The 20,612-nt window shown below is 49.0% G+C and overlaps 1 protein-coding gene across 1 annotated transcript in view; it reads right to left on the bottom strand.

Moving 5' to 3' along the window:
- Nucleotides 1–451: 451 nt before the first annotated feature.
- tshz3b (teashirt zinc finger homeobox 3b) overlaps nucleotides 452–20,612 on the bottom strand; it is a 30,106-nt gene continuing 9,945 nt past the window's right edge. The window contains exon 3 of the mRNA XM_062472068.1: nucleotides 452–5,464. Coding sequence (XP_062328052.1) covers nucleotides 2,004–5,464 — 3,461 coding nt within the window. The 3' untranslated portion in view covers nucleotides 452–2,003. The remainder of the gene's footprint in view (nucleotides 5,465–20,612) is intronic.

Below are 20,612 nucleotides of genomic sequence, written 5' to 3'. Positions count from 1 at the left end.
TTATTTTGTGCTGTCTGAAACATAAAAATGACGGTTTATGTAGTACACACACACACACACACACACACACACACACACACACACACACACACACACACACACACACACACACACACACACACACACACACACACACACACACACACACACACACACTCACACACACACAAATAGGCCTCTAAAGCTGGCCACAGATTCACTGCTTTGGGGTAGTAGCTACCCAGTATGTTGCGATTATGATGGCGATGTGCATGAGTGTGTGTGTGTGTGTGTGTTTATCAGTGTGTACATGTGTGTACATGTGTGTGTCTTCTGCAGAGCCCTGCTGCCACTCACTGTAAAGTCGTCTGCAGCTCGTCACCGGCAGACGATGGCACCATCTCAGTTTAATGTGCTCATTAGGGAGCACACAGCACACACAATAATTGTGAGCCGTGACACACAGTGTTATTGCAAAACAAAAAAAACGTTTCCTTTTTAATGCTGCAGTAGAAAAAAGGTTATATGAAGTCATATAATGGGGTGCTTCATTGTCAACAACAACAACAGAAGAAAAGAAAAACCACGGCACAGAATGCATTACAGTGTCTGTGCTGTTTACATGCCAATATTTTACACATACGGTCTCCGTACACTGGCAGCTGTCAGTTACCACGGCAAATTAACCGCCGCAAACCGAGCAGACCTGTCAATCAAGAGGTTCAGGTAACCATGGTTACCTTTCATATTCCACCCAAAAAATAAGATAAAGCTGCAGTGTGGAATCATGGGAGAGTAATTAGACAGAACGAAAAAAAATAAAAATAAAAATAAAGACCAATCAAGAAGGCATTCTACGATATGAAACAACAACCAAGAGTACTTATAAATAAGAGGTTACATGTGGGTTTCTTCATTACTTCATTAAAGTAACATTTTTTATTGTACAACCTTTTTATCTTTTTAACGTTTCAAACAGCTGCACATGTACTGTCTGGTACAAGAGGTTTAACCCTTTGAGCACGAGGTGGAAATAAAAAGATGTGTAGTTTGTTTCTCCTCTTATTTTCATATCATTTGATTAAATAACATATTTATAAAACTATTGTGCAAAACAATTTCATTAATGTATTCATATATTGTGCACCAGTAGATAGTCATACTCCTCTTAAATTAAAAATATAAAAATGATGCATAATTTAGACAGAAATTAGTTAATATGTTTTATGTACATTTTTACACAGACCTGAATTGATAAAGGTCCCTGACCAAACAAAGTAAAGTACTTTAAAATTTTCATTTTTGCATCACATCGCTACGTTTAGAAACGGAATGCTGGACATGGACTTTAAAATCTCATGTGCATTTCACAATCCACACAATAGTTCCTTCAGTTTACAGTATCATTCTTTTCTTATAGGTCTTTTGGATCATAGAGTGTAGAAGTGCTTGTCCGTACTCAGAGGGTTAAATTTCAGATGCTGACACCAGCACACAAAGGTCACGTGAAAGAAAGAAGAGTGAGAAAAAACTGTGAGAGAAAACTGAAAAGTGCACCAGATTTAGTCACAAAATGTTTAACTAAACTGTTTCATTAATGCATGCAGCTTATCACACATCAGTGATGCCAAAATATAAAGAAACCAAATCCAATTTACACAACTTTTGAAATACATACCACTTCATTTTAGTTTTTTTTTTTTTTCTTCAAACCTTCATATGTTTTTTAACAGCGACAACAGCACCCCTTTCTTCAAAACGGCACATTTGGAAAAAGTATTTTTCCAAAAGCATTTTAACAAAAATAAAACAAAGCTTGCAGGGCCAGAGGGTTAGTCTACCACAGAGAAAATCAAAAACCATGTGCCAAAACTCAACAGCAGTTGTGTGGCATCTTTGTGCAGTTTCTTCACTTCATAATTATAGTCCTTTTTTCAAAAGAAATGTCTGTGAAAGGCTAAAGAGAGAGAGACAGTGTCACAGAGTCAAAGAGAGAGCGCAGTGGGGTCCCCAGCCAGCTAGTGCTACTGTTTCTCCAGCTCACACACATACATGAGATGGTCCTCTGGAGATTTGCCATGGGTTTTGCTCAGGTGGAGCTTAACCGCGTGCTTGCTGGCAAAAGTCCGGTTGCAGAGCTTGCACTGGTATGTAGCTCCACCGCTATCCTCTTCAGGAGAGGGGGACGGGGAGTGGGCAGGGGGCAGGGAGGACAGTGGGTGGCTGGAGTGTGGGGGAAGGCTGGGGAGCAGTTTTTCAGACAGTCCTTTGGTGTGGCGCTGTGAGATGTGGCTGACCAGCTGCTCTCCAGACAGCTTGGCCAGATCCCTCAGTCTGAAGCCCAGGTGAGACTCCAGGTGGGACACGTAAGTAGACGGGGAGCGGATCTGAGAAGCGCAGTCGCTGCAGAAGAAAACTGGGTGACCCGAGTCCAGGTTCTTCAAGAACTTGGTCCCACCGGTTCTCCGGAGCTGGTACTTGACGTTTGCCAGCCAGTGGGAGATGGTTGTCATGGAGAGGCCAGTGAAGCGCGAGATGTGCATCCTCTCCTGAGGGCTCAGGTCGGACATCACGTACTTCCCGTCGCCCGTCTGGCGTAAGCTGGAGGCAAACTGGGCCTGGAGGATGAGGAGGTGCTGGGGGTTCCAGTTGGACTGGCGACCCTTCCTCTTCTGGGCCGGGGAGATCTCCTCCGCATCGTCCTGGGTGGCCCCTTCGATGTCCGAGCGCTCTGACAGGCTGGTGGGCGTGGAGGCCTTGGAGGTGTGGCTCTCAGTCAGGTTCCTCAGCATGTCCGAGATGTCTGAGAGGGCGTTCTCTCTCAGGGGGGAGGACGCCATGAAGGAGGCCACGGCCGAGGACGCCTTCGCCATGGCGACGGTGGAAGAGGGGGAGACGGAGGAGGGGGTGGAGGTGGAGGAAGAGAGGGCGGCTGAGCCCAGAGAGCTACTCTTCTCACCTTTGCCTTTGGTCAAGTCGATGGGCTGGTCGTTGTTCATGTGTTGGTAGAAGTAACGGTCCAGGTGGTCGTTGGTCTTTTTGGTCTGGGCCGGGGCGGCGGCAGCGCCAGCGGCCTTCTCCGCCAGGCTGTTGCTCATCTTGAAGAGCATGCTCATGGGGTCGAGGGAGGGCAGGGCGGGCTTGGCCGCCTTGCCCAGGTGGACGTTCATCACGGACTGCAGGGCGCTCAGGGGGTTGACGAAGGGCTGCTCGGGGGTAGGGTGGTCGGTGATGATGGCCGTGCTGCCACAGAGCACAGCTGACATGGGGGACTTCACCCCTGCCCCGTTCTCCACCCCGTTCTCCTGAAGCTCCTTCATGTGGGTGTCTCCGTTAGAGTCCTTGTGGCAGCCTCCACCCATGCTCTCTGGAGTCTTGGCGCCCCCTTTCCTGTCCTTGGGCGACTCCCCCCGGGCAGACTCGCCGGCCTCGCTGTGGCAGGGGGAGGGTGTGGTTCTTCTCATGGGAGAAGCTCTGACTCCCACCCCTGTCCCTGGCTCTCTCATCTTCTCCTCTACCCTGGCCACCTTCTCCGTCACCTTCTTGACCAGCTCCTCCATGGCATGGAAGTTGTTCTTGGGCAGGGGCGAGGTCTGGCGGCTTGGGGGGGAGATGAGCGGCTGGTTCTTGCTGTTGGGGGACAGGATCTCCCCTCCAGGAAACATGTACTTGAGGGGGGAGCTCTTGCCGCTGTTGCCCAGGGAGAGCTTCATGATGTTGGGGAGTTGGTAGGCAGCGTGGATGCTGGGGTATCCCCCCCAGCTGGGAGCCCCATTTTGAGCCTTGTTGATGGCCGAGGTGACCGTGTTCTCCAGGGACTTGAGGATGTCAAAGCCTCCCTTAGGGCTCTCCTCCAGGTCCTGCTCTGTTAGGTACGAGTACTTCGATGAGACGTCAAACTTCTCCTCCGCCTCATCTTCTCCTAATTTCTTCTCCTTGCTGCTACTGTGGTTGTTGCTAATGGTCTCTTTAGTACATTCCTCCTCCTTCTCCTCCTTCTTTATCTCCACCGCTATGGCGGGGGACAGGATGGAAGGGGGAGGTGCAGGGGGAGGAGGGGAGAAGGCCGTAGCAGCCAGGGGTACTGACTGGAACTTTTCCTCAATAGATGCGAGCGAGGTGGGGGCAGGAGTGGGAGGGGACTCCATGATGGGCTTTCCCTTCTTGATGGCAGAGTTGGTGACCTTGATGAAGTGCCCTGTCACCATCATGTGTGCGGTCAACTCCTGCAGTGTATCATGGGAGCTGCCACACTCCATGCATTTGAGGATCTGGGACTTCCTGGACTCAAACTGCCAGGCATAGCTGGCGCCATTCTGGTGGCCGTATCGGTTGTTGGGGGTGATGTAAGGGTTCGATGTTTTCTGCAAGAGGTCGTTTGGGTCATTCAGATGGGGTTTGGGGGGGCACCCGTTGGAATCTGGAGAGCTGGGGACGTCCAGCTCAATGGGGGCTCTCTTCCTGGCAGAGGATATGATCTTTGCGGCCACGGGCGTGACAGGCTCCTTAAGAGGCACCTTTTGGTAGTGTTTGGTCTTGATCATGTGGACGCTGAGATCCTGCAGCGACTCGAAGGAGTGTCCGCAGTACATGCACTTCAGGACCTTCTGGGCGTCCTCCTTCCCCTCCATCTCCAGCAGCGAGCGCTTGCGGGGCTTGGACCAGCGCTTGGTCCCCTCGCTGTCCGTCTCGTGGTTGTCGTCCCGGTAGTGTCCCGTCTCGTTCATGTGGACCGTCAGCTCCACCAGGGTGTCATAGGCGCCGCTGCAGTCCTTACAGCGGAACTTGCTGGCGCCGGTGAAGATGGAGCCATAGAGCTTGGTGCTCTGACGGTACAGCTGCACGGTGCTGAAGAGGTTGGTCTCTGCCGCTGGGTGGATGTGCCGGTTCTGGTTCTGGGAGGCCTGCTGGAGGGATTTGGCCACGGCGGACTGGTGCCAGTCGTAGCCCCCACTGCCACAGCTGCTACTGCTGCTGCTGCTGCTGCTGCTGCTGTGGCTACGAGGGGGCTTCTCTGGGGGGGGCTGAGTCAGGTTCAGGTTCAGGCTGGACCAGTAGGAGTTGGTGAGGAAGCTGGTGTAGATGGCCTTCATCTGCTCCAGGCTGTCCGGGCCGGAGGTGAGCGACGTGATGGCCCCCTCCTCCATGGCTGAGGATGGCGTGTTGGCGGCCATCATGACCGCAGAGGAGGTGGAGAGGGAGGTGAGCGGCTCCTTGGCCAGGACCACCTCCTCCTCGTTCTTCAGCGACGAGCTCTCGAAGTCGGACATGCGGTCGCTGGACTCGCTGAGGTGGGACTCGCTGTCCATCTCCTGGCCCGATAAGTCGGCTACTGGGGAGTCGTGGTAGGCAGGGCGATCTTTGAGGAGGAAGTCCTTGTCCTGGATCATGTACTTGACAGCAGGCTCCTCCTCCTGGGCGGAGTCTTCTCCCTCTAGGTCCTCCTCCAGGAGAGCTGCCTCCTTCTCATCCTCAGGAACGTAGGCTGGAGAGAGAAAGACAGAGAGAGAGAGAGAGAGTTACTACCACAGACACCATGGCTAATGATGAAGATCTCCTACTCTGCATTCATGTGACGACATTGCAAGCCGACAGCTGGCAGGAACAGAGCATTGGAATTCTCCGTCCCTTTCGACAGCACAAAGCCAATCATATGCAGACTGCTTCATATCATAAACGGTTGCTGTAATTCCATTTCAACTTCTCTTTTACATTTACATTGCTTTCAAATTGGAATAAAGTCCCTCCTACACCCCCCCCAACATCCCATCCCTCATCCCTTTGTTCTTTACTGCAGAGAATGAGAGAAATGCAGACAGAGAGAGAGAGAGTGTGAGAGAGAGAGCATGGTGAGAGAAAGAGAGAGAAAAAATCCTTTCAAACAGAACTTGCCACCTTATTCTTCTCAAGGGGCAACAGCTTGAAATTAAAACTAAATTTGAAATTAATGAAGCACATTCTGGAGGTGGCATTCGTTTCTGAAGTAATAAATTACTTGTATCAACCTCCGAGACAGCAGTTCCTGTCTGTCAATTAATATGTCTTACACTTCTTCTGCTTTCACTAATGCGTTTCCTAACACACACTCTCGCCATTTGAATTAAGCATGCATTTTCACTCATTACTCTGTACTGTCTCGCCTTCTCGTAAATAAAAATAAATGCATGTACGTTTCCCCGAGACAAATCTCTCTGAACAAAATGCATTTGCCTCAATTACCAAAAGATTAGAAAGTTTAGAGTTATCATTTACAGTTTAGAGGGAGTGTTCTGCCGGCTTTCAATTTATATTCAAATCCCTTCAGTCTGAAATAATAAAATGTGGACTGCACTGAGATAGGGAAATTAAAACAATCAAAACTAAATTATTTGTTTCTTCTGAACTGTAAGACAGGAGAAAAAAGAAAGACGAAGCAAGAGAAAGAGAGTGTGTGTGTGTGATTTGTGTGTGTGTGTGAGTGTGTGTGTATATATAGCATTGGGCTGACTCCCAGCATTCCTTCGTGTAACTGTTCATCACTCATCTGACCAGTTATGTAAACACACAGATACAGCAGGACATCACTGACTAGCAGGGTGTATCCATGTGCAGACAGTCCATCCCTAACACTATGAAACCTCATGGACACCAACTTCTCCTAAAAGTAAACAGTAAAATAATTCACAAAAAAAGATAGGTTATGATTACAAATACAACTTATTCTATGAGAACTGTTTGTCAATTCTGTGAACAAATTATTAACCAACACATGCCTCAGTATGGTGGTTGTGAAAGACCCCTGGCTTATTGTAAGTGTGTGTGAGTGTGTGTTTGTGTGCGTGTGGTGTACTGTACATAAGACAGGAGTACCTTGCTGTCTGCAAACTCTGCCAGCCGTGTCATAGAACACGCTCCAGCAATGTTACTGCAGACTCCTCTCTCACTCTTTCTCTCTCTCAGTACAGTGCAGTAGCAAAGGTAGATATTGTGTATGTGTGTGTGTCTGTGTCAGATGTAGTACTGCATTGGCAGCAGACACACAGAGAAAAGTCTCAGTCATTGTCAACCCTCTTGTTGTGTTGCCTTTGGCAGTGCGACACCGTGGGATAAACAGATGCACATACACACCCACACCCACCCACCCACACACCCACACACACACACACAATGGTACTGTAGAGACACAGAGAGGCACAGTCCCAGTGTGGGCAGATCACGATGCTGTGCCTCCAGGCATGCTCCAAGGTAATTCTACAGAATGGCTTGAGAGCTCTGTCTCACCGTCACATGGAAATCATTAAACATGCTCTTCAACACACACACACACACACACACACACACGCACACACACACACACACAGGTACAAAACTACTACATCACAACATCAGCCTGCCACCATAAAGGATACAAGTTAAATTAGGATAAACTCATTGACTGCTCAATCCCTCCAGTTAGACACCATCACATGGGTTGAGAGTATGATGCTAGCGTCAAATACAGCATGCAATCACTAGTGATGAACAGCTGGAATGTTATGTGGAGACTAAACAAAGCTAAAGCAAACCGTATACGAATAATATGGGGTGTAATCACATATTACGCATCACTTTCACACACATACAGTACATGCACAGACATGCTGATGCACACACACACGCATGCGCACGCACGCACTTGCAGGCTGCCATCTGTTGTGAATGAGCCCAGAGGACAGCTGTGGAAGAAGAGGAAGCAGAGAGGGGAGAGCTCCATCAAGGACAAATGGCCATGTCAAATCTCCCTCCTCCTCACACACAAACACACACTGATCCAGGATTTCACAGAAGTGATGACGGTCTGAGATTTCTTTGTTTCTCTCTCAGTTGTGAACTCACCTGCAGAATAGTGAGACGGAAACTTTACCGTGTGTGTGTGTGTGTGTGAGAGAGAGAGAGAGACAAGAATAGATAGTGATGAAGGAGGGAAGAAGGACGGGAGAAAGAAGGCAGGGAGGTCTTGGAACGGCGTCAAAACTCTGAGCACACAGGGTGCCCAACTCAAGCCTCTGGACCTGGTCCAGACCCACACACTCTGACACCAGGCCCGGCCCAGCCTGGCCCAGCCCAGCCCCAACCTCTTTAGAAGCCCAACGGCTGTTACAATATGGTGTCCTCGCTCTCTCGCTCCCTCGCTCTCTCTGTCCTCTCAGACCCCTGCTTGAGCGACTGCAGCCAAACACATCACACACACATATACACACACATACACACACACACATACACACACATACACAGGTGCTCTTTTAATTAGAAAACACCAAGTGGGAAGAGAGAGAGACACGGAGAGAGAGCGAGGGTGGGAGAGGATGAGGTGTATTCTTTTGATGGGGGGAGTGGGGGAGGAATAACCTGTGAATGAAGGGGCAGCAGGAGGGGAAGAAGAGCTTGATGTGATTTTCAGGAGGATATCAAAGAGCCAGAGAGGATATCAGGAGAACCGACTGAGGACAGCAGAGCATGTCTGGACTCAGGCTTCATTTGATTATTTACAGAAGACCTTCCTGCTAACTCGCAAATGAGTGAACGAAATGAACTCAATTACTTAGCTAGTCAGGGAAAAGAATACCATTAAATACAAGGTTGAACTGAATGTACAAAAGTTAAAAAAACAAACTGATTATATAACTGATTTCATGGAGGTGAGCTGGAAGTTTAGTATCGTGATGGTCACTTTCTCTCACTTTTTTTCTTTCTCTCACCCCCCATCTATCCTCCTTGCTTCCATCCCTCTATCCTCCTTCCAGCTCTCCTTCCCCGAGGAGACCCCCCCCCCGCAATCGCTATCATGACCCACGTTAATGAAGTTAATTGAATCTGAGATCAATAATGCTTCATTATCCTGATTTGACATGCATAGACAAATCGGTTTGTTAGCCCTGTGTGGATGCACGTGTGTTAGCTCGTTTGCGTGTCTAATGTTCGTGTTAAGCGTATGGGATTGGGTGGTCGTGTGCATGCATGACAGTGCGTGTGTGTGCACATGTGTGAGAGGGCGGCTGCGCGGGCAATGCTTGCAGAAGCTGTGTGTGTGTGTGTGTGTCATTGATCGCAGACAGACACCACATCGACCCAGACTCCTCACAGACATGGAGGCTGAGGACAGAGCCACACTTGGACAGGGAGACATGCACGCTAAAGGACCTCTCTCCAGTTGGAACGCCACCGCTGGAATGGAGATGACCCACTGGCAGAGTGAATCCAGCAGCACGGCCATACACCCAACACACACCGTTTATATAGCTGTTGTGGAAGAAATTGGGATTTCCTGTGTGCTCACATTATTCACTAATCAATAGAACTAGTCATTGGATACTAGTTAGTACGTTCTCATGTAAGCTTGCTATTAATACGAGTATATTGTGTCTATGTGTCAGGGTTAATAGATGTTCGGGGTCAGGAGAAAGTACTGGCTAAACGTTCCTTGTCATGACTACAAGGAGAGCTCCAACTATGAACTCTCTAGTCTGAGAGTTGTCATGTGTTGGGAGCAGTGAATCTTTTTCTCTGAGACTGTTGAAACGTCATTACTGCCTGACTGTCACAATCTATGTTTACATTCTTGTGCCCTATAAAAGATGGTCCTCCGGCTTTCAGAGCTGAGAGAGACATGATTGAGACCTAAGCCTGGTGTCGTGTTGTCATTTTATTGTCAGGGGTCTGGTTTTCTCTCCCAATCTGCAGATTGATAATACTTATTAAAATCCAGAACTCAACTGAACTTAGTCACTCCGTTTATGAAGAGACGGACAAAACACTTTCTTCATCACTGTCTGGGAAGAACGCCGACGAGGAGAGTATGAATGATCGAGGATTAGGATGCATTTGTGTGTTTGTAGGTGTGTGTGGGCTTGTGTGTGTGTGAACAGGTTAGTTTAGTGTGGGTCCCAGCGGCAGCGGCGGAGCAGAGAGGAACTGTAGGATTCTGGGTAGACACGACGGTGTCTGGGCCTTACCCGCACTGGGACACACATGTACACACAAACACACCTACTACTGCATTTGTGCAGTTGACCACTCGGGATCCATTCTGTATGTTTTCTTTATCATGGTGGTTTGAATTCAAGGCCTTCTTGCTGTGAGGCGACAGTGTCATGCGCTGTGCCACAGTTCCCCCTGAAGTGCAAACACACGGGAACACACCAACACACACCCATGAAGAGTCAGCTCGTAACCCTCTTGCGGCGGTATCACTGCCCCTCTACGTGACCTGACCCCTTCACATAGCTCCATCAGAACTGACGGTTAAGGGTCATCCATGTGACCATAAATATTCCGGCACCACTATCAGTACACACACACACAGGTCTGATTGTGGGCTATTGATTGTGCATCATTTCGATCATGTGGCAACCTGTTGTATGAGATCATGTGAAATAACACTATGTCCTGCTAGCATACATCACATGCCCGATACACACACTGAGCCATAATGGAGCTGAGATGACGATCTCTAGTAAATGACCCTGCACGCTTCTTTGTTATTCAGATGAGCTGCACTCCTAGCAGTCACATTCCTGAAACACAGTTCACACACGGGTCACCGTCCCAGCCCCCTGGGGGAGAGTGTCTGTGTGTGTGGAGGAGTCATGGAGGAGAAGCCAGTTGGTTGCATAGGGTTATCCAACCAGGGATGGAAAGCAAGATCCATCCTCTCAGTCTCTCTTTCTCATCTCTACGTCTCCACTTTCTCCTTCCCTCTTTCCTCCTCCTGGGGCATGTTGGTAGCTGTCAGGGACCGTAACAGGTCAACCTCAAGGTGATATGATTGGTTATGTTTCAGGCAGTTTGTGTGTGTACAGTATGTATGTTTTGTTATTGTTCATCTCTCCTTCCTGTCTTTCTTATATTGTTCTTTTACTCCTGGATTTGTCACCTTAAAGGGTGTGGTCTTTTTTAACCCTCCCTCCCTCCCTCCCTCCCTCTCTCTCTCTCTCTCTCTCTCTCTCTCTTCAGTATTAGTACCATTAGAGAGCCTGATGTGTGATGGGAGAGATCAGCTCTGGCTTGCTAACATCCCTTGGGCCCTGCTACACACACACACACACACACTCACATACACACACTCTGTCACACCGGACAGAGACAGATATGACAATCAAAGACATAAGAGGTATAACCCTGTTTCACATGTGGTAGTGAAACACACACACACACACACACAGAGGCAGACAGTATAATAGAAAGGTAACAGAGAGGAATAACAGGTCTGTAAATGTAAATGACTAAATGTAAATGTCTATCCCAGCAGCATTACCAGCATCAGGGTGGGAGAGCTGCTGGGATTCAGCTGCTGTGTGGAGGTGTCAGTCTGTCGGGATGGAGGGAGGGGGAGGGGGGGTGAGGGGGCGGGGGGGTCTAATGGGGAAGTGGCAGTCTGACCCCCCCCCCCCCGGCCCCCCTGTCGGAGTCCGGATCTAGATTTGGTTTGTCACTGGGTATCCATTACCTGCCAGTCTCCTCTGATCTCTTTGGACAGCTCTGATCAAAAGATGTCATCGGACCTGCTCCGCGGGCCTCGCTCGGGAAGTTAGCTCTGGGGCCGCTAGGCCGGGGAGACCTGAGCCCACAAATAAAACGACATCATCACTTTGGGGGTCCGTCATGTACACAGGAGACGATTATGATAATGCCCGCTCTGTCACCACGGAAACGGACAGTGGAGGGGAAAGCGGTGTCTCTGAGGCTAATGTGGAGGATACAGCCCCCTCTCGCTCCGCCTCACTTTACCCTGTTTGTGTGTGTGTGTGTGTGTGCTACAGTGAGAAGGATGAAACACCTGAGCTGTGCCAGGAGAGGAGGAGAGTGGCGCTGAGTTGGGCCAGGAGAAGAGAGTGGAGCCAGCTATAAAAGGTGTGAGATGTGTAGGGCTTTAGAGGAAAGAAAAACGGCTCGCAATAAAGCAGGAAAACAGCACTGCTCCAAGGCAATTTAGACTGCAAAACACAAACCATTAAGTTTGTGCATTATCTTTTAATTTAATCTGGAATGATTTATAATCCATCACGCAAGGCTTCAACCATATCCAATTATTCTCTGCGGCTTGATTGACAACAAAGGTGATTTATTAAGCTAATAAAATGTGATGTGTTCTCAGCTCCCCCTGAAAATAACCAGCCGGACTGAGACTTTAAAGAGACACTCGCCCTGTTTTAGAGCCCTTACACACACACACACACACACACACACACACACACACACACACACACACACACACACACACACTTGACAGACAATGAGATCAATAGCAGTGGCTTGCATGGTGTGTGTGTTTGTGCCGGTTGGAGTGCGCACATAGGGGTTCACCCCCCTGAACAATCACTTAACGATCTTGCCACTTAAAAGAGAGATCCGTCAGAGCCTGGCTCCCGCTCTGGGTCGCGCCGCAAACGCTGGAAATCAAAATGTCAGCCGTTGTGATGGGGGGAGGTGGGGGGATGGGGGGATGGGGGGATGAATGTGCATGCAAGGCCGACTGATTATATTAGGCTTTAATTCCTCCATCCGTGGTGTATATGTCATCTTATTCTCCGCTTTATCTGCTAATGTTCCGCTCAATCACTCGATATTAATGAAAAGCGGAGTATTGAGGGTGGGGGTGTATGTGTAGTATGTGTGTATGTCGTGTGTGTGTATGGGGGGGGGTGAGTGGTTCCAGAGTTTACATGCATACCAATATTACCCAGAGGTTCAGGGGGAAAGTCATTAAGAAACGTGAAGGTGTTTACAGCTGCAAGGCATGTAGGTCTACTTAGTGAGGCCTACACATGGAGAAACACATGTGCCCTTGTCAAAGTGCATGTTCACAGTCCTACTCCAGGATTGGACATATATCACTATACTTTGATGGCACTGCATAGTGTTCAATTATTTAACCAAGTTAAATAATGTTTTCAACATCTGCTGAATAAATAACACACGAATAAAATAATATACAATATACAATATTGTATATTAGTAAAAATAGTAAAATAATAAATAAAAAAATGTAGATGGCACTTATAGTTTGTCCTAGTGTGTCACTCCCAGTAGTTTAAGTTAAACTGGTCTCGTAAAAAGTATTTTGTTTATTGTATTTTTTTTATTTATTCCAAATGTACAGTATCTTATCTACAGCAAAATCCACATCAGAACCGCCAGGCCACACCCACCCATCCACCGACCCACCTACCTGCCCCACCCACCAGCCAGGCCCCACCCACCAGCCAGGCCCCACCTTTGTCCCAGTGATCCCCCCTGCAGGCTGGTGTGGGAACCAGGACAGGGCAGGATGGATCCAGCTGGACCAGGAAATGCTGCTGGACTGTGCCCAGCTAGGTCACTCCAGAACCCCCCCACACACACACACCTTGGTGGAGAAGAGGAAACTAGGGGCTGTGGGTTTCTGACTGCTATCCTGGAGAGGGGCTGAGGAGAGACGGAGGGGAGTTGGGAGGGAGGCTGGGGGGAGGGGGGGGCTGGGGGGGGGGGGGCTGGGGGAGGCCCTGTGTGCTACGTGCTGAAATGAAACACAATAGGATGTAAACAGGATGCGTAATTAAGACACCGCTGATCCAGACAGCACGGCTGCTGCATGACATAACACACACACTCACACATACACGCGCACACTCTCAATTGGACACACATACGTTCAAACATTCACACATGTGCGCACACACGCAAAACAGGATACATAGACACTCAAACACTCTCAAGTACACACACACACACTGCACAGTAGGTGGTAAGGGAGGAGAGAATGAAAGACCTTGTAAATGTTAACAATTTCTTGGGGACTGGTAGAAAGTGGCGTGCTGAACAGTATTTTAGTGTCATTCATTATTCTACAACTGAAACAACATTCAATGTGTTGTTGTATAAAAGTATAATATAATATAATGTATAGTATATGGCATACTATACAGGATATATTTTTTATGCTAATTCAATTGAAAATGTTAACATTATTAAAAAATGTATAACAAATGAGTTTCCAGTTTCCTTGTCATTAATTAATAATGAATCTATTTGCTATTTGTCCTTAGAGTATGGAGCTATATTCCCAGCCTGGTCTGCTGCCTGGTCTACAGCCTGGTCTGCTGCCTGGTCTACAGCCTGGTTTACAGCCTGGTCTGCTGCCTGGTCTGTTGCCTGGTCTACAGCCTGGTCTGCTGCCTGGTCTGCTGCCTGGTTTGCTGCCTGGTCTACAGCCTGGTCTACAGCCTGGTCTACAGCCTGGTCTACAGCCTGGTCTACAGCCTGGTCTGCTGCCTGGTCTGTTGCCTGGTCTACAGCCTGGTCTACAGCCTGGTCTACAGCCTGGTCTGCTGCCTGGTCTACAGCCTGGTCTGCTGCCTGGTATACAGCCTGGTCTGCTTTCTGGTCTTCAGCCTGGTCTGTTGCCTGGTCTACAGCCTGGTCTGCTGCCTGGTCTACAGCCTGGTCTGCTGCCTGGTCTGCTTCCTGGTCTGCTTCCTGGTCTACAGCCTTGTCTACAGCCTGGTCTGCTGCCTGGTCTGCTTCCTGGTCTACAGCCTGGTCTACAGCCTGGTCTACAGCCTGGTCTGCTTACTGGTCTGCTTCCTGGTCTACAGCTTGGTCTACAGCCTGGTCTGCTGCCTGCAACCAGGAACACAGAACAGAGGGACAAAAACAGCATTCCTCACTCTGGTTGGGAATTAGAGTGGAATGTTCTCATACCCAGAACCAGACTCAGACCCAAACCAGGCCCAGGACCCAGGCCCAGGACCCAGGCCCAGGACCAGGCCCAGTGCATGGATGTGTGGGATGGGGGGGGTGGGAGCAGCTGGACCTCCTGTCTAGGGGGATCTGGAACGGTCCTGTTGGCTCTTAAGGTAAGGAACTGATAGGGTATCACTTTCAAAGTGCTAATCGTGAGAGAGAGAGAAAGAGAGAGAGAGTAAAAGAAGAGAGAGGGAAGGCGAGAGAGTGAGAGAAGAAAAGAGAGAGGACTTTTGATGCTCTTTATTGAGACATTCTTACATTGAAAAAAAACACTGAGAGGGGAAGACAGAGGGAGGGAAGGAGAGAGCTAGAGGAAGAGAGAGGGGATGAAATATTACAGGAAGAGAGACGCCAAGTCGAATCATGTAATTAGTGATTAAGGGCCAACTGCAGCATGGCAGAATGAGCCTATAGGAGTTGGCTTGACTGTTAGGCGTCAAAATGGCTCCGGTGTAGCAGTGAGAAAGACAGAGGGGGTGTGCGGGCATCAAAGGGCATGTCTAGATGTGTGGATGCCTGGCCTCTTTAAACTCTCCTTTTACACACAACCCCCCTGAGGGCCTTTGGTCAGGACCCCCTCCTCCCTCCAATTAGTGTGTGCGTGTGTGTTTGTGTGTGTGTTAATGTGCACACATACAATATGCCTAAAACTAACAAACAGGCCGTGTCTGATCAGAGAGCAGCTCCTACCTTGCATTGTGTGTGTGAGCAGGACGGAGCACCGCAGGGGAGCTAGGCTGCCAATCCGGTCCCAGATCCTCACCCCACCCCACCCCCTCCCCCAGACCCTACCCCAACCCCTCCCCAGACCCTACCCCACCCCCCACCCCCAGATCCTCACCGCACCCCACCCCACCCCCTCCCCCAGACCCTACCCCACCCCCTCCCCCAGACCCTACCCCGCCCCCCACCCCCAGATTCGTACCCTACCCCAGCCTCTCTCTGCCATAATACAGAAGCCCTGGTTATACCACACACAGACACACAGACACACACACATGCACGGTCATGCTGTTATGTGTAAAATAGACATCTGAGTGTATGAGTGTGTTTGTGTGTGTACAGACCTTTAGCAATAACAAACCATGAACACTGCCATGGATACCAGCTCTCTGGTGGATACTCTTCCCTGCATGTACTCACTAGGGGACACACACACACACCGGAGAGAGAGATACACAAACACACAAACACACACACAAAGGAAAGAGACACACAGGAGGAGAAACACACAGGAGGAGACACACACAGGAGGAGACACACACAGGAGGAGAAACACACAGGAGGAGACACACACAGGAGGAGACACACACAGGAGGAGAAACACACAGGAGGAGACACACACAGGAGGAGACACACACAGGAGGAGACACACACAGGAGGAGACACACACAGGAGGAGACACACACACACATACACAGGAGACAGGAGACAGGAGGAGCAATAAACACAGGAGGAGAGAGAGACAAACACAAACACATAGGGGGAGACACACACAGATGCAGATTGAACAGACAGATTGAAGACAGAAAGACAGACAGATGTACACAAAATAAAGACCTGTTACTCTATTTTGAACCACTGAACCACACCAGCACCACCCCCTTTACATCCCTGTCCTCCCCCAGGCCTGAGGCCTTCCCTTGGGCATGGTTAGTCAGAGCACCAGCCTCAGCCTCCAGGGTCATCTACTGTACCTCAGCACATTACAGAGCACTACTGGCCCCCACACACCTCTCTCTCCAGCCTGCTGGCTGAAAAGATCCGGTCTGGATGTTGGATGGATATGACAGTTATGTATCAAAGATATGAGGCAAATCTTCCTGTTTCACACAATTGAATGGCAATGGATGACTGAACCACACCAGAAACACTACCACCACCAGTAACCAGTACCCGGTAACCAGTAGCAGTAACCAGTACCAGTAGAGCTCCATCTCTCTGTCTCTCTGGTTCCAGTCACTGAACCACCTCCTCTACACTGTGTATTTATTATGGATGTGATATAGTCAATACTTCATATATAGCTCCAAAGTGACAGCTAGACAGACAGACAGATCTGTACTAATATGGTCAACAAGAATTTAAGACACACCCACTGTTACAGAAAGTGTGTGATTTGTGATGTGCATGTTCTGTACACCATGTGACAGCTGTACACCCCCCACACATGGACACACACATACCCCATACACACACACATACTGTGACACACACACACAATCACATACACACACTGAAAAGGCCGGGTCTGCCATGTCTGGCATTCCATGACATGGGCCTCAATTGATTAGAGTGATTTAGTGCCTCCCGCCTACACACACACACACACACACACACACACACACACACACACACACACACACACACACACACACACACACACACAAACACACACACCATGGTGGACGGTTCATCTTGTCACAGTTACACACAGCTTGAATACTCAGAAGCCTATCCCATAAACCCACCCACACAAACACACTCATGCACACAGATGTCTATTTTACAGATAACAGCATGACCGTGTGTGTGTCTGTTTGTGTGTGTGTGTGTGTGTGGCCTCAGGAATGCATAAACAGTACAAGCTTTTATCGGGTCCAAGTGTAACATCCTCTGGTCTGATACAGGAAGTGTCTCTCACACACACACACACACGCACGCACACACGCACACACACACACACACACACACACACACACACACACACACACACTGCATCACTCATTTCTCTCGTCTGACCTTTACCACATGCACACACACACACACCATATAAGCACTAGATAGATACAATATCGGTATCATCACATCCACTTGAGGACAGTGAGAATCACAGTACACACACACACACGCTTTAGTCAGCAGAGATAAGAGGGAGCAGAGATGAGATGGATGTTCCTCCATGGCTTCCCTATGATGGTGGAGCTGGAGGACCCACATCTCAGTGACTGTGTCGTTAATTAAAACTAAAAATATCAAGGAATCTTCCTGAAGAGGCTTTTAAAGGAAGATCACATTAACTCCATTACAGCGTGGCACCCAGGGTATTTCAGAGACACAGCAATTGCATTGTTGTGCAACTGCTCTTTCCTCTGCCTCCTCTCACCCTCCATTCTACAATCTTATATTGTGGTTTTTGTTTGGCTTGAGCTGATCCATTCTGGACTAATTGTCCAGGGAGCATTCACAAGCTATGGATGAATGTTCAGTATGTTGTGTTAGGCAATCATGTCTATGGACACTGCCAAACACACACACACGTTCCTTCTTTCTAACACACACCTACTCTCTCCTCCCTCTTTCTAACACACACACACACACACGTCTTAGTATGAGGTGTGTGTAGTGTTGATGGGTCTCAATTCAAGTCTTTAAATAGGCAAGCCTTGTGTGGCTACATTTAGACAAATCAACATTTAGCTGTTGTTCCTCTATGGGCCCTTGGTCTGCTGACTTAGTCTGTATGTGAGTGTGTGTGAATGTGTGTGTGTGTGTGTGTGTGTGTGAGAGAGAGAGAGAAAGAGAGCCTAAGTGAGTGTAATGTGCTCTTTTGCCAGTGTGTGAATATTTGAGTTTGTTTGGTGTGCACGTACGTTTGTGTGTGGAGAAATATATATATATATATATATATATATATATATATATATAGAGAGAGAGAGAGAGAGAGAGACATGTTTATAGCCCGGGGCAATGTATCAGGCTTAAGCATTTTAGAGAGCAGTACACAGTAAGAGGTGCTATGGGAACATGTCAGTCAGTTTGTGTGTCTGCTTTCCTGTCTGCTCTGCCTGTCTATCTGCCTTCCTGCCTGTCTGTCTACCTATGTTCCTGTCCATCTGTCTGTGATACTACTTGTCCGTCTGTCTGTCTGTCATACTATCTGTCTGTCTGTCATACTACCTGTCATACTACTTGTCTGTCTGTCTGTCTGTCTGTCTGTCTGTCTGTCTATCTGTCATACTATCTGTCTGTCTGTCTGTCATACTACCTGTCTGTCTGTCTGTCTGTCTGTCTGTCTGCCTGCCTGCCTGAAGGTCCTGTTGTTGTGTCTGCTCCTGAACCTCCATGCCTGTGGAGAACACAGTGTTCCTGTGGCCAGACCAGCACTCCACCGTCCCAGATGAGAACCAGGAGACCGTCCCAGATGAGAACCAGGAGGGGATGCAGCCCAGCACGGGGCCAGCGTGTGTGGAGCCCACCGGGGCCCAGGAGGGCCGCTGTGCCTGCTGGATGGGAACAGGCTGGACTGAGCGCCCTGTTCCTCTGCTTATCTGAGAGAACACTGAGAACATATCACAGGAGGAACAGGATGGATTGCGTTCGAGAGAGATGGAGAGAAAATGAGAGAGAGTGAAAGAGCCCTGTGTGGGCCTGACCTCAGATCACCCAGAACACGGCACATACATGCTCGCACACACACACAAGCACACACGCGCGCACGCACGCACACACACACACACACACGCATGTGTGTTGAGTGTGCCAGTATCAGTTTGAAGAGTGCCACTTTAAAACATGTGCAGCCTTTCTAGTACCAGAATCACTCACTCCCTCTCTCTCTCTCTCTCTCTCTCTCTCTCTCTCTCTCTCTCTCTCTCTCTCTCTCTCTCTCTCTCTCTCTCTCTCTCTCTCTCTCTCTCTCTCCTCTACACTGCCAGCCTTTTATTATTTCTCTCCACTTTCTAGACGGTCTCCTTTTAATTAATTAGACCTTGTGCCACTGAGCTGCTTCTTCCTGCTCTCTCTCCCTCCTTCTACTGACAAGAGGAGAGAGGGAACCAACAGAAGAAAGAGAGAGAGCAAGGTAAAGAAAGAGAGTGAAGGACGGAGAGAGAGAGGATTAAATATATAGAGAGACAGCAGAGAGAAGGCCAGGAAAGGGAGAGAGTGAGTGAGAGAGAGAAGGAAAAGGAGAGAGCGGGAGAGAGAGAGAGAGAAGGAAGAGTACCCTTCAATCCTCTCTCCTCCTTCACTCCATTCCTCTATTTTCCCCCTGCCCGTTCCTTTTCTCCAGGACCAAGTGCTAGCAGGGGTCATATCTTTTTAATTATCTTTCCTGCCTTTGATTAATTATTCCGTCTGACAATAGCGTGCTCCTAATGCTTTTCACCTGCCGCCGTTGATTGACAGCGCCTCTGTCTGAGTCAAAGCAAACAGCTGCTGCCATGATTGCCTAGCAACCAGGATGTGATGGATGAGTCCCAGAGATGGATGGCCACAATAAATCATGTCTCCTGCTATAAAACGGAGAGAGGAGAGGAAGGGAGAGAGGGAGAGAGAGGTGGGGTGGAAGGCAGGGTGGAAGGGAGAGGGAGAGAGAGACAGAGGGAGGGAGGGAGGGAGAGAGAGATAGAGTGGGAGGGAGGGCCAGCACAAAAACAAAACAACCTTTCTGTCTCCCTCTCGCTCGTCTGAAGGTAGGGGCTGAAGGGTTACTGTCCTCGCTCGTCCTCGTCTCTCTGCCCCCCTCTCCTGCCCTCTCGCCCTGGCCTGAGTGAGCAGGAGAGACGACCCCCCATCCCCATCCCCCTCCCTCACCCCCACTCCCCACCCCCCCGAGAAAGAAAACTCTGCTGAAAGTCAGAGAGGAACAATTACACGACGTTCAGTTTGTCAAAAACAACACCACTCCAGTCCTCTAACAGCTATGTGTCACCGTGGAACACTGGGGAAAGTCGACGTTGTGAAAATGCAACCGGAACAATGCTGTCATTATATTAGATACTACGACGCTCAGATCGGTATTGTCTCTTAAAATGGCTTCTAACGGCACACTTGAGACACACTTTATCCAGTGTAAACAGCACACAAAACATGATAGAGAGTACTCCACCATCAGTCCGGTTAAAGAGAAATCAGCCAGTGAAGAAGGCTGAGCCAGTCTGGTTTTA

Source organism: Osmerus eperlanus, chromosome 10 (assembly GCF_963692335.1).
Source record: "Osmerus eperlanus chromosome 10, fOsmEpe2.1, whole genome shotgun sequence".
Taxonomy (NCBI): Eukaryota; Metazoa; Chordata; class Actinopteri; order Osmeriformes; family Osmeridae; genus Osmerus; species Osmerus eperlanus.
Note: the sequence above shows the minus strand (reverse complement) of the source record. Positions and strands in the feature narration are given on the sequence as shown.